Below are 14,528 nucleotides of genomic sequence, written 5' to 3' on the forward strand. Positions count from 1 at the left end.
TAAGACAGGTAACGGGGTCAGGTTGAGGGGCGTTTGAGCTCAGTGGGAGTACTGAGCAGTTGTCATAATCCAGGGAAGCCAAGGGCTCGTAGCAAGGAAGTACAGCGAGGGGAACACATTTGAGAACTCTGTGGAAGGAACTTCAGTGGCATATGGGACATTTACATGGGGTGGTGGTGGGGAAGAGCTTGAACTAGGAAGCTGAGATGGAGCGCACCAGGGAGCTTCTCCAGGGGCCCGTCTCCAAGCCCCGAGTGATCCTGGGAGTCCAGGTCCTACCTGAGGAGGGAGGGACTTGGCACTATAGGTTCCGAGAGCACCAGCAACACTGGGCTGAACTTGAGTCTGGAGGACGTTGTGGAGAGCGGTGGAGAGGAGGTGGAGAGAGGTGGCCGCGCATCCGGGTCTTCTGGGCTTGGAAGAGGATTTGGATTCTATTTAAAGTATATTTGGGGGGCACTTGGGTGGCTCAGTGGATTAAAGCCTCTGTCTTCAGCTCGGGTCATGATCTCAGGGTCCTGGGATCGAGCCCCGCATCAGGCTCCCTGCCAGGCAGAGAGCCTGCTTCCTCATCTCTCTCTGCCTGCCTCGCTGTCTACTTGTGATCTCTGTCAAATAAATGAAATCTTTAAAAAAATAAAAAATAAAGTACATTTGGCAACCACTGAAGGGTTTCTTTCTTTCTTTAAGATTTTATTTGATAGCACAAGCAGGGGGAGTGGTGGAGGGAAAAGGAGAAGCAGACTCCCTGCTGAGCAGAGAGCCCAACATGGGGCTTGATCTCAGGACCCTGAGATCATGATCTGAGCTGAAAGCAGTTGGTTAACTGACTGAGCCACCCAGGCACCCCCATTGAAGGGTTTCAAAGGACACAATCTGTTGATCTGTTTCCAAAAACTGATGTTGGTGGGTCTGTGTGGAATGGATTTTAGGGAGGCATGGGTGGAATTAGGGACAGCAGGTGGGAGAAGGAGAAGTCCAGGTGAGATAGAAACTGAGGTGTGGCTGCCATTTCGGATGGACCAAGTAGACACAGGCTGTAAGTGCAGCTGAGCGCCATCTGCAAACAGTGACGGGAAGTGGGCACATTTCATGTTAGCGATCTAGAAGGGTTTCAGTAGTCTCATAATTAACACAGTTATTAAAGTAGTATCAAAATTCTTATTTTAGAGAGTTGTGCCTTATGAAATACCACCTACAACACTGAGAGTGAAAAATCTGGAGTTACATAGATTTTCCTTTAAAGATTTTATTTATGTGAGAAAGAGAGCACATGCCTGTGAGCAGGGGATACAGAGGGAGAGAGAATCCCAGACAGACTCCCCAGAGAGCGTGGAGCCTGAGGCCGGGCTTGGTCTCACGACCCTGAGGCCGTGACCTGAGCTGAAACCAAGAGTCCGACGCTTAACAGACTGCCAAGACTGTGCCACCCAGGGCACCCCTGAGTTTAAATAAATTTTTAAACATAACTTAAAAGTGTTAGGATGGCAGCTCATCTCTAAGTACACACGGTATCGTCTCAGGTAAAATTAGGATTTCCTCACAGTCCGACACCATTTCCTGAGTCTTTCTGTGTTGTGTGATATATTTATACAGCAGCTTGCACTCAGAACCTCAGTTTTCCCATCTGTGAAACAGGGTCATGTTGCGTTGCAGGTGACTTTAAGGACTAAGTGGCACAGCGCTCAGCATAGAGGAGAAATTTGGCAGAACCCTAGCTGCTGTTAATAACCGCTTGGAAAAACCCCTCCTTAGTATTTCTTTGATTCATAAGGAGGAGATGAGGCAGCCTTTTGCTGGCGAGGAAGCAGAGTTCCAAGGAAAGTAAACAGGACTGCCCAGGTCACCGCGTGAGCCTTTGTTAGAGGTGGAGCTAGTGCCCGTGTGGCGATGCGCTTCCGTGCCTGGTCCAAGGCCGTAGCTGGTCCCCGGACCTGAATGAGGCCCTGGCTTCCATGACTGCGCCAGAGCCAGGGGTCTTCCTGACTCTCTGCCCACCAATGCGTGCGCTCTCTTGTTTTTTGCCTCTGGGTTTAGGATTACTGCTTCGTTCTATTGCTGTGTGTCAGGGCCTGTGTGTTCCCCAAAGCCAGGAGCTTCCATAAAGAGCTTGCCGATCAGGTCTGAGCTCAGAGAGAATTACTCTGTGTTTTCTGGCTGTGGATTAGTTGCAAGAGACAACTTGTGGGAAACGAAAGAACTTTCTAGTACTTAAATTTTACACAGTAGTGTGGTTGTGGTTATTTTTTCCCCCATTCTTTTTCTTTAGAATTTTAGATCATTGTGCCGAATGCCAAAAACAACGTCCTGCTGCTAGTTTTGGTAGTATTTAATCAGGTTTTGAGCACATTCTCCTTTTTAAATACGGATGTTAAAATGTTTAATAATGTCACCTGTTCTGGCCTTAACATGCTCTTCTAACGAGTCTTTCATAGCTATCTTTAAAATAGTAACACTTTTACTCTTGTTTCCTTATCATATTTAACAAATAAGGATTTTTTTCCCCCTCAGGAAAAGTAGTTGAGAGCCTATTACCCAAATCCTTGCAAGACAGATAACTGAGGCCAAGTGCAAGTCTCCCCCAAGGTCCCGGTCATTGGACAGTGTGCGGGGCTGGGGAGCAGGCTTCTTTCCAGCGTGAAAGGAGAGTGGACCCCATGTCAGAGAACCCCAGTGTGGTTTAAGAATCACAGCAGCATCCTCTTCTTGCCATTCACTTCATGTCTTGTAAGATCTCATTAACACGTCTTCTCTGGCGTCTTGTTGCCTTGTCACATTTTTAACAATTTTAACCCTTTTAAAAAAAAAAAAACATGTCTTCTTTTATCATCCCAATTTTTGTCTGTGTGCTGCTGGGGCCAGCACACGCATCTTGAACTTTTAAACCTCTGAGTAAGTAAAAATTGTAATGCATGAAATTCTTTGATGAAGAAAATGCCTTAAGTGCGTACAGTTCTTTGAAACACTTTTATAACCTACTTTTTTTTAAAGCTTGTGCGAGGAGATCCTGGTTTAACATGATATATTGAAACTATTCTAAGATTTATTTTTAAAAGATTAAGTAAATGCCAAAGATAACATTCTTGCAAACAGCTGCTCTCAACTTGTTAATATTGATGAAGTCACATGATAAAGTCACTTGACATTTTTACGTCAAGTCATAGAATAATTGTGGCTGAATCTTCCGCGTTTGTTACTTAAAAAAATTTTTTTTAATCTGAATTGTAATCTTCACCCAATTGGACTGATAGTGGTCACCTTGTTTGTCTTTCCCCAAAGAGATAATAGATCCAGATAAACATTACCGCTTTTTGTGTTAGATCTTTCTTGTGAGGTTCAAGTGAAATTGCAAATAATTTGTTTGGACGGGCAGGAGGGCTAGCGAGGGCATTTTCTTCTGAAGAGAGATGACCCTTCTATCTCACAATGGACAATTCACTTTGGTATTTTGAGTATTCTTGGTCAGACATTACAGAGTTAGTATTACTCTCTAGCATTGTTCTTTGTATTGTTTCATTGTGTTGTGCTTTTTGTCATACTTAAAATTAAAGGTACATACCTTCGCAAGACAGCTGTATGCTGAATTAATTCTTGTCCTCAGAGGTGGCGTGCACAGCTTTCCTAGGAGACAGTGATGCCTCTATGGTGAGCAGGTCTGACCCAGTTTCAGAAATCCGGGTGGGGGGACAACACACTGAGCTGTATCCATACATTATAAGTAACCCACTTTAACTGCTGCAGTTAGGAATGAAATGCAGGGGGTACTAAAAAATATATTTTTTTAAGATTTTATTTATTTATTTGAGAGTGAGTGAGCACATGGGGGGTCCCGGTAGAAGCAGAGGGAGAAGCAGACTCCCCGCTGAGCAGAGAGCCCGATGTAGGACTCGATCCCAGGACCCTGGGATCATAACCTGAGCCGAAGGCAGACACTTAACGACTGAGCCACCCAGGTGTCCCTTGTTTTTTCTTAAATTTTTTATTCACACAACTGACACGTTACTTTGTTCCTCTTGTTAAAAAATGCAGGTGATACCAGTTGTCTTCCAAAGATGCATTTCAGTGGGAATGTCCGTTCTGCCCTGTGATTTACGGAGTAAATGTTCAGTATCTCAGAGAAAAGCCTGTCCATTGTTTCTAAGATTTTTTTTGTTTATTGAACTCGGGTTGCCCCAGGCCAAGGAAACATGAGAACTCCTCCCAGTTGAGGAGAGAGGAGCTCACAGGACTGAAGCAGGACAGGAGTAGAAAGGGAGGGAGTGTTTTGTCCAAGGTTCCCCCAAGCTAGTGCAACTTAATCTAGTCAACCGACAGGGAACTGGAGGCAAAGTTACCAAACGCATGCTTGTTCACGTGTGTCTGTCACATAATTTCATTGGAATGACTCATCAGCTGAAATTGGAAAGATTTTTAATTCTTATTTTGTGACTCATACATGTAACCTAGACATTTGAGGCTGGAATTTTCCATATGTGATCTCTACTGTTATTGTCTCCCGTTTACGGATTCAGAAACTGAGGAGCTCCTCGGTTAGTGGCCTGTCCCATGGCTACAGAGTTCCCACTCGGAGAGAGATGGGGGGTCACATACGGTTGACCAGACAGGCTCCTTTCCTGACCTCATACTTTCTCAGAGATCTCCTTGACTCATTCAAGGTCAGATAAATTGTGAATTCTCACTATAATGCCATTTTCGTGTTCTGAGCCTCTTCCCTTTTTATGACTGAAAACACACTCTACCCTGTCATTGTTGAAGCACAAGTACGGGGTCAGCTGGGATGACTCAGAAGGGGCCCCGTTTACCCAGCCGGTGAATGTCAGTTGGGGCGTAAGGCCTCAGGAAACCTCATTAGCGGCAACGGAGAGCCCTTCACGCTCCTTTGGCCAGCCCACCCCGAGACAGTCAGCAACCCCCACCATGGCACTCTACTGTTAGCTCTGCTTAGAACGTTCCTACTTCAGGTTCTCGAGTCCCTGGGGGGGCTGGCTTGGTGTGTTGGGCCCCTGAGAACCTCGCTGTGCCTGCAGAGTTAGTTCCATGACTGAGTGCCCTCTGTTTCCCTGTGTTTCTAGGTCCATCATCAGCAGAAGATTCTTCTGCATCGTCGGCACGCTGTACCTATACCGCTGTATCACCATGTATGTGACCACCCTCCCGGTGCCCGGCATGCATTTCAACTGCTCTCCGAAGGTAAACCGGGCCCTTGTCTGTGTGTCCTCTTGCCCAGGGGGCCTCCGACTAAAGCCGGAGGAGACCGTTGCCTTGGAATGTCCTCCAAGCCCTGTATCCTTACACGGGAACGTTATGGAGTCACTTGGCAGGACATGTGCACACCCCCCTTCTTGGACTCTCCACGCCCACCAGTGCACCCCAGCTGGGAGTGTACATAGTCTGTTAGTGTCCTGGAGGCAGGGAGGCCCCATGTGTGGGTGTAGCTCTCTGGTTTCCTGCCAGACATTTGAGATATAACTCGCTCCCTTGACACAGATCCAAGAGCTTTTTAGATGCTTTTGCTGCTCTTGGACGGAAAGTTGGGCTTCCAGTGGTAGGTCTCCCTTCTTTCTGTTAATCCTGCAGTGGGGATCTGCAGAGCCGGAGACACTGTCCCTGTTCCCTTGCACCCTCCCCCACCCAGGCAGGGTCCCTGTTCCCTGGAGGCACATTTTGTCCTGTTGATCTTCTCAGGTAGCACAGAAATCTGCCCTTAAAATAAACCCCAGTCCTCTCTCATTGACACTGTTTGTCAGGTCCACAAAATGCTCCTGACCCCCTAACCTTGACCTTGTGATGCTTCCAACTAGGGAGACCACTGGGACTTTTGAAATAGTTAGCAGAAGATTGATTCAGTTTTACAAATGTTTGCCGGCCACTAAGATCTGACGCAGTAAGAATCAGAAGAGGCTGGCTTCCTTGGCCAGGCCGGGAGGATGCAGGGGACACTGCAGCACATTGGGAATCATTTCTTTGCGTCGGTAAAACACCCATGTGCTTTCATTTCTTCCCCTCTAAGTTTTGTTCTTTCTGGAAAAGTCTGCCTGCTAGAACTGGGAAAAGGAGTGGAAAAATTCACCGGGTTTTTAAAGTGGTGTCTTTATCATTTGAAATTTCGGATGCTTCTAGGTTACAGGCTTCACTGCGGCCTCTTCTTTCTTAGACTGAGGTGTGCGCTCAGGAAGGTGGCTGGTTGCCTGCTTCACTCTGTTTTGGCTTCAAACTCTTCACTGAACTATGGAGAATGAGTGGTCCCACAATCTGTATCCACAGCCTCCCACCCCACCCTGTGCCTCCCATCCTGCTCCCTCTTCCTCCAGAGAGGCCAGCCTCACGTCTTCTCCAGCCTCTGTGAGAACTCTCAAGCGCTGCCTTGGCTGCTGGGTTGTAGGAAATATCTTCTGATCAGTGAGGGTTCAGTAATGGAGACTCTTGGCCAGAGCCTGGCTTGATAAGCTGTGTGTTCTCAATAGTAGATGGATAGTTTTGAGTGTTTGTCCAAGTTGAGTTGAGCTCCTTAAAGGAGTCTGTGCATGGGGAAGTTTCTCCACCAAGGAACACGGCATACTGGGCCCAGCCCACGGTCAGGGGTGCGACGTGGAGGGGTTGTGCCATGTGGACCATCTCCTGAGGACCTCTCTCTGCCACTCCATCGAGTGGCCGGCCATCCCAAGCTTGGTTAGCATTGGCGCTCAGAGAGCCCTCCTGAGTCACCGGCAAATCCAGCCAAGGTCCTGTGGCTATAAATAGTTATGGTTTTTCTTGGTAAAGACAGAGGTCACAGCAGGAACTGTGCAAAAAAAGCCAGCCTGAACGGGCCACTTGTGTATGGTGTTGCCAGAAATCCCGCCCTGGGCCATCCTTTCAGGACGGTCATTTGGAAATTGGAATTTTTTTAAAGTAGAGGAACACAGGAGGGGATGGAACGTAAGCACAGCTTAGCAAAAACAGTCAGGGACTTGTTAAATCTAATTACTTCTTTTGTAGAACAGGCTCTTGGAAGAAAGGATTCAGAAAACAATTTATATTTTGAAAACGTTCACATGTATCTCTCGGAGTAGAGACGCTCGTATGGGGAGCCTGTGTACACCCAACACCTAGATCCAGAAGCTCTCAATTGGCTGCATTTGCTTCATCTCTTTTTTTTTTTGAACTATTTTAAAACAAATGTCAGACAATGTCATTTGATGGTTATGTGCTTTAGCAGGCATCTGAATATTTTGGGCGTTTTATGGATAACTCTGATGCTGTTGGTATAGTCAAACATGGGCGATTCCCAGTTCATAGAATAGCTTGATTGTTTTTAAAATGCCTTTTTAAAAGAAGGGTTTGTATTTGTATAAGTTAGGAGCCAAGGTCTTTGTGTTTAGTTGCTATGTCTCTTTAGTCTCTAATTCTAGGGCAGTCCTTTCCCTTTCTTTTCTACTCCCCATCTGTAGCTCGCAGAGATCAGATGGATGGTTCTGTGTAATAGTCCACATTCCGGATTTTACCATTTGATTCTTTGTCATGTCGATTAGCCTTTTTCTCTGCTCCATTTCCTCTCTAAATAGAAAGTGGGCTCTGGAGACCTCTTGGGCAGGAAGACTCCCCAGATGAGACAGGATGATTTCTGGAGCCGGGGGAAGCCTTGGAAGCCGTTGCTGCCCCTGGCCCGGTGGCCTAAGCCCAGGGAATCCAGTGGCCTGTCCGGGCTAGTGGCAGAGGGAAAGGGAGCACCGGAGAGGGGTCCCAGAGGCCCGGGGCTCACTGGTCAGGACCAAAGGGAACCTCCCCGAGAGTCATCCCGGCCCAGTGGCTCCCTTTAGGGTCTTCCCACAATAGCCTCCCTTTTGAACCATTGCCCAGTGAGGCGGCTTCTCAGCCCGTAAAGATATAGGCTGAGTCACAGGAAGAGCAGAGGTCGGAGGCAGGGGCTCACACCCCGGTGGTCCCGCCATGTGGCTCTTGTGTTCGCTGCTCAGGGCCTCTGGGCCTTGGTGGGCAGCATGGCGCTGTCCCAGGGAGTCCAAGAGTGAGGGCGGCCACACGTGAGGGGCTCTGTGGGTGCTGAATGGCACGTGGAGGTCAGAAGAAAAGCTGGTGTCCTCACCGTGCTCCGTCCCCCACGACTGACCTTTCCCACGACCGACCTATCCGGTGACCATTCGCTTCCAGGCCTGCGTGGCGAGTTGGGCCACACAGACTTTCCCTGTTGAACATGCTCGGTGAACTCGGTCCTGCCTTCTCGTTCGGCCCCGTTGTGGGCGTGCGTCATTCCTCCCCTGAGACTGGGCTCATGGCGTGCGACCGCGATGGGCGGGAGCCGGCAGGCGGGTCGAGGAACCCTGAAGGTTGCTCCCCTTGCTCATTCTTTGGCTGTCACCGCGCGCTTCACCCGACAGGAGGGAGGAGAGCGGGGGCCCCCTCTCACAGGCGCTCCCGCCCCGGAGAGGAGCCACGGGGCAGCAGGCGCGCTCACTTCCCACAGGAGTTTCTGGGCCGCTTTTGTCCTGTGGCCTGTGGACGCGGGATGGGCCTTCAGCGGGGGCTGCCGGGCTGTGTCACCGGGGTTCACCTGTTCGGCTCGTCAGAGCTTCCCCACGTGGAGCATATGCACAAACCAGAGTGCACCCGCTCGTCGTCCCGGTCCCGCTGTTTAGGATTCCCTTAAAAAAAAAAAACCTAAGAAAACAAAAAACCGCAGAAGTATTTGAGAATTCTTCAGTGTTCTTAGCTTCCTGCAACAAAGTTTTTTGTGTTGTAGCAAACTCCAAAAGGGGAGAAAAAACAAACCACTCACCCTGGGCCTGGATCCAGACAGCCTGAGGCCAACGGGGGAAATACTTTGGCTCTTTCCAGCTCTCATCTCTGTAGCTGCAGGAGTTAATCCACGGCTCCGTTTAGAGTGAGGTTCTGTGGTCTCCATGGCGACCGTAGGTTTGCGAACCTTGGAACAGAGGGGGTTTCATCAGAGCAGGACACTGCACAGAGTGACACGGTGTTTTTAGTGCCTTGATCCTCCCTAGCTAGAAAGAGCCCCTGGAGACAAGAGCTGTGTTTGGGCGTCCTCTGGGGTAATGGTTCAGCAGGACAGGAAAGCACCGTGTGAGGACAGAAGGGTCTTGTTGCCTCTCCTGCTGTCAGTCGTCCTGTGTCACCTGGACAGAAGCAGTCAGGGCCTGTCCTGCACCCTGCAGCTGAGCGGTGCTGGTCCCAGCCTCCCGGGCCTCCTCTGGGAACTCCTCTGGGGCACCAGCGCTGGCAAGGGGGGACGGCCACACACTCCTGGGAACCATGAGAGCTCCCTGGTGCATTCTCAGGCTCTCTAGGTGCAGCGTGAGTGGGGCAAAACGCCCTCCATGCTCTTGGGGTTGTGATCAACTCCCACCCTTATCAGCATTTTTTTTTTTAAGATTTTATTTATTTATTTGACAGACAGATCATAAGTAGGCAGAGAAGCAGACAGAGAGTGGGGGTGGGGGGAAGCAGGCTCCCCACTGAGCAGAGAGCCAGATGTGGGGCTCAATCCCAGTACCCAGAGATCATGACCTGAGCCGAAGGTAGAGGCTTAACCCACCGAGCCACCCAGGCACCCCCTTATCAGCATTTCTGTTGCCGAAACAGCTTCATGTCATCCCGTTCAAGTGTGTGGAACCTAAGTGTCTGTGCCTGATTTGACCTCATTTTCTGCTCACCTCCCCATTTCTTTCTGTCAGCGTAACCTGCCTTTTTGTTCTCACCTCTGTTTCTTCCACATAACTTCCTGAACCTTCTCCATCCCAGACCTCCTCTTCACATTCCTCTGTCTCTCTCCACAATTCTCTTCCTTTTTCCAGGGGCAAAAATAAATAGAAATATGCGAAATCATTTTTTCTCTTTCTTGAAAAGATTATTTTTTCCATTTTAAAGAAACTACGGATTTATTATAGATACAGTGAAAAAATATAAAAAGAGGAAAATTTTTACCATCACTCGTGGCCCTGTTTACTGTTGATGCTTCTGTATATTTGTCCTTTGTATTCATTTGTCTTCCGCATTTCTGATCATGCTATTTGTACAGTTATTCCTGTTTCCTTATAGTTTACACTTGATACATACAGTTTTACCTGATTTTATAAACCTTCAAGTTTCTAAAATTTTTTTTTAAGATTTTATTTATTCATTTGAGAGAGAGACAGAGACGGAGAGAGCTGTAGGGGGAAAGCAGGCTCCCCACTGAGTAGGGAGCCTGATGTGGAGCTCGATCCCAGGACCCTGAGATCATGACCTGAGCAGAAGGCAGAGGCTTAACCCACTGAGCCACCCAGGCGCCCCAACTTTCTAAATTTTGTTTTGTTTTGTTTTTTTTCCTGACTCTCAGGCTCCATGCCCAGTGCGGCATCTGATGCAGGGCTCGATCTCCCAACTCTGAGGTCATGACCTGAGCTGAAGTCAAGAGTCTGATGCTTAACCATCTGAGCCACCCTGGCACCCCAAATGGTTTTACTGAAGGGCCATCACCAGGGGGACTCACTCTCCCAGATGGCAGGGAGATTGTAGATGATGCCCAAGCAGGTTGATTATCTCCTGAGCGAGTATTTCTAGAGAATCTGCCTTATGTGGGGTCAATTTTGAGGATCCACAGATTTTGATACCACAGGTGTCCCCCCTCCTGGGCACCCAGATGCCGTGACAGACCCGTGACCCAGCAGATCGCTCTGACTTGCCGAGCCCTGCCCGTGACCGCATGTGGCACCCCCGGAAAGTGGCAGATACCGCTGGGTGTTGGCTGTGCCGAGGGGATGCCCTCTGAGCCAGATCTCAGAGGGACGAGCAGGAGTTTGCCAGGGGGAGTTGAGTAGAGGAGTGGGGAGAACAGGAAGGGTGTGGAGGGGGTCAAGGAAAGGGAGTGACCCTGGTGTGGGATTCTGTGGTGAGTGGCCAGAGCTAAAGCTAGAGAGGCATGTGTGGGCAAACTTGAAAGGTTCTTGTCACCCTTAGTAAGTTGTAGGCTGCAGGAAGCCAGGAGCGATTGGAGGAGGAAAAAGAGGAGGAGGTTGGGGTCACGTGTGTCCCTTAGAAGGGACATTACGGGAAGGACACCGGAGGGAGGATGGAGGACCGCACAGTGATGCCAAATCCTGTGTTCCTGTTCCCTGTCACATGTGATCCCTGTTGCACTGTTGGATTCAGTCTTCCTGAGGGAGCCAGGGTGGGAGGGGGAGATGGCATCGGTTCAGGGATGTTCCACTGGCCTGTTGCCCCCCAGGTACCACAGGTTCTCAAGCAGTGCAGCAAGGAGCTGGGCTGCTTCTCTGTTGTGTGTGTGAGGGAGGCAGGTGAGGCTACACTGGCATGGGGGTGCGGATAGGGCATAGAGGGCCGTGTCTGGGGGACGTGGGGCAGGGGAAAAGGTTTCCAACATGGCAGCAGCCATCACGTGTGAGGAGGTCATCAGAGTCAGAAAGCGTCCAGTAGGCATTCAGGAGCCTTGGAGATGGTGGTGTGGACATCTCTGTGAAGCACTACCCGTGTGTCACCCGCAGGTAGGTGGACGGCGGGACCTGCATCCTGAGGGAGGGGCACTGGAGCTGCCTGGACACCACCGGCCCAGGCGTTTGCCCAGAAGCCATATTTCTTCCTGGGCAGATTCCCACCGGCCAACTTTGAGACGGTTGGAGGATCCTAGTGAGATAATGGCAGTAATTGATTATAGTACATTAGTAAAAAAACCTTTTAAAAATTAAAAGGGCAGCTCCTAGATAGAAAAGAAATAGTAGAAACAGAGAATTACTATTTGCAGTGACTACAGTAGTAACTCCAGCAGGAACCAAGAATGGGTGCTGAGGCCACTGGGTCAAAGGTTGGAGGCATCATATTTACATACATTAAGAAAAACACAAATTAGGGTGCCTGGGTGGCTCAGTGGGTTAAAGCCTGTGCCTTCAGCTCAGGTCATTATCTCAGGGTCCTGGGATCAAGCCCTGCATCGAGCTCTAACACACACAAATTGCTGATTAATTATAGAGGGATAGTGGGGAAATCTGGCAGGTGCTCCCACAGCCAAGTGACCAAACCAGTCGCAGGCAAATGGTATCAGATGCTTTTCAATGCGATATGCTAAGGAGGACCCACCATTTCTTGCCAGCCACATCAACTTGGCCTTGAGCTCAAAGAAACAATCCAATGAAACCAAATCAAGGGGCATTCTATAAAGAAACTAGCATGGACTCTTCAAAAATATCAGAGTCTAAAAGCAACGGCCATGTCAAGGAGCCCTGAGGTGTGTTCTCTGGCTGGACCCTGGATCAGGGCGTAGATGCTTTGAAGGACGGGCTGAGACCTTCGGGAGCCTGAGTCAGGATGTCTGCAGACTGCGGTCCTCTGGCCTCCTTGTTACACCTTGAGGCCTGTGGCCACGGAAGACGAAGTCCTTGCTTTTACATATGGGGTGAAGCATCTTGGTATATCCAGCTTGTCCTCACCTGGTCCAGGGGAGAGGAGAGGGAAAAGAAAGCCAATGTGACAAAATGCTGATAATTGTTGAGTCCAAGTGAAGGGTCTGGGGCCATTCATTGTGCAGACAATGCCCACCCATGGTGGCTCTATGCTTGCGGTGCTGGGAAAGCCATGTGCATTCAGTGGAAGCTGTGCCTCAGCTTGCGTGAAATGCATGTCATTTCTTGGGCTGGCAATCCTTTCTGGTGAGGCTGGAGCTCTGGCGCCTGGGCAGCCACTCTGCTCCTTGCCAGGGGACCATCTTCAGTGTCGTGCGTGAGGCAGTCAACACTTGGTCATAAACTGGGCTTCGTGTTAGATGGTTTTGCCCAACAATAGGCTAACATGAGCGTTTTGAGCATGTTTAAAGTCAGCAGGGTTTGGTCGGTGAAGCCTTTGCCTTCAGCTCACGTCACGATCCTGGGGTCCCAGGATTGAGTCCCACGTTGGACTCCCTGCTCAGTGGGGTGTCTGCTTCTCCCTCTCCCCCTCCCTCCTCTTGTTCTCAATCTCTAATTAATTAATTCAAAAAAAAGTTAAACTAAATCTAAAATAAAGTCAGCAAGGCTGAGCCATGATCTTTACTGGGTTGGTTATGTAATGTATTTTTGACTTAGGTTATTTTCAACTCACTATAGGTTTATTGGGCTTTGACACCATCAAGTCGAGGAAGATCTGTACCCTGTAGATCCAGAAGTTTCCTAACAAAAATCTGAGGGAGCTCTTTTAAATTTTTTAAATTACATTTAAATTTAAAATTTTTTAAATTTTTACTTGATGAACAGGTAGGATGAAAGGATCTCTCAACACTAGAAGCAAAGATAATTCTGTTAAAGAGGTAATCATGCCTTTCTACAGTGCTGGATTTCTTTAACGGGACAGGTAGGAATTTGGATGAATGGAAATCCATAGCCAACTTTGAGATTTCATGAAGCTTTGATAAGTCACCTTACGAGAGGCCATGAGAAAAATATTAAAGATTTTACTCGGAGGCTGAGGGGAAGGGAGGCTGGTTGGGGATTAGTGTTTCATGGCTGATAATTGTAGAGACATCCCTCTCCCAAATAACAAAGCCAGCCTAGTAGAAGAGTGGATGGATGCCTTTGATTGCGGAGAGGTTGCAGGGAGCTAACTCCTTCGCGGCTTAATGGAGGGAAAAGCCGTTTTAAAACTTGCATGTATGAGTTCGAAGAGGATGTTTGCTGTGAAATCTCTGTACTTCAGACCAGTTGATGTGAATATGATATTTGTGGGTGAGACAAAATCTTCCCAGGAATGAGGTAGTTCCCACGTGGAGGAGGAGTTCAGAAAAGCTTCTCGTGACCCCGGGTGAGAATCCGGGAGGGCCACGTGTTCGGGGAGCACGTCCCGGTTTCCCGTGCTGGCTACCAGGCATGGAGCGCTCCCTGAAGGGCTTGGGGTTGGGGTGCTGCCGTCAGATGGGATAGCTCTTGATGATGTCAGCAGTCACTTTGGGTGGTGAGGGCTGAGGGCGAGGGGGGGGGGCATGGTTCTTGCCACCCCCTAGGTGGGAGAAATGGGAAGCTAGATGGGCAGAGCGTTTGTCCAGAGCCCCTGGATGCTCTAGCCTGACCTGTGTCTTGGGTGGGCTGTGCGCTCCTCGCTGCTCCCCGACAGCAGACTTGGAGACACTTGGAGCTTCACTCCAACATGGGGCAGAGCAGAGCAAGCCGAGTTCAAGTCCAGGTGGGAGCACCTTGTTTGAGGAGGTGGGAAATGCATCATTGGTGCAGGAAAGAGTTCCCTGAGAATAATGTCTTTAGGAATGGGGAAGTTTTTTAAAAGGAAAAAAAACCAAAAAAAACCACTCAGTGGTTGGGTTGGGCCGAGAGGTGGGGGGGGGGGGGGCGGATCATTACCAAATAGTGGTGTGCACCTGCATCTCAGTGATGCGTGTGAAGCGGATGGATTTCGGGAGAACGGCAGTAGCCTGGGGATACCTTCAGCCTCCGTCACTTGGTGAGGCGTTTGCAGCAACAGTGGGCTCTCTGTTGGGATGCAGAGGCAGGCTTGCTGGGGTGAGAGGAAGGATCTGGATCTGATCCCGGGCGACTCAC

At 49.3% G+C, this 14,528-nt stretch overlaps 1 protein-coding gene across 12 annotated transcripts in view; it reads left to right on the forward strand.

The window, feature by feature from the left end:
• SGMS1 (sphingomyelin synthase 1) overlaps positions 1–14,528 on the forward strand; it is a 266,791-nt gene that overhangs the window by 240,134 nt on the left and 12,129 nt on the right. For all 12 annotated transcript variants that reach the window (XM_032312956.1, XM_032312959.1, XM_032312958.1 and 9 more), the window contains one exon: positions 5,073–5,190. In XM_032312956.1, the coding sequence (XP_032168847.1) occupies positions 5,073–5,190 (118 nt within the window). The remainder of the gene's footprint in view (positions 1–5,072; positions 5,191–14,528) is intronic.

The sequence above is a fragment of the Mustela erminea genome, chromosome 14, assembly GCF_009829155.1.
Source record: "Mustela erminea isolate mMusErm1 chromosome 14, mMusErm1.Pri, whole genome shotgun sequence".
NCBI lineage: Eukaryota > Metazoa > Chordata > Mammalia > Carnivora > Mustelidae > Mustela > Mustela erminea.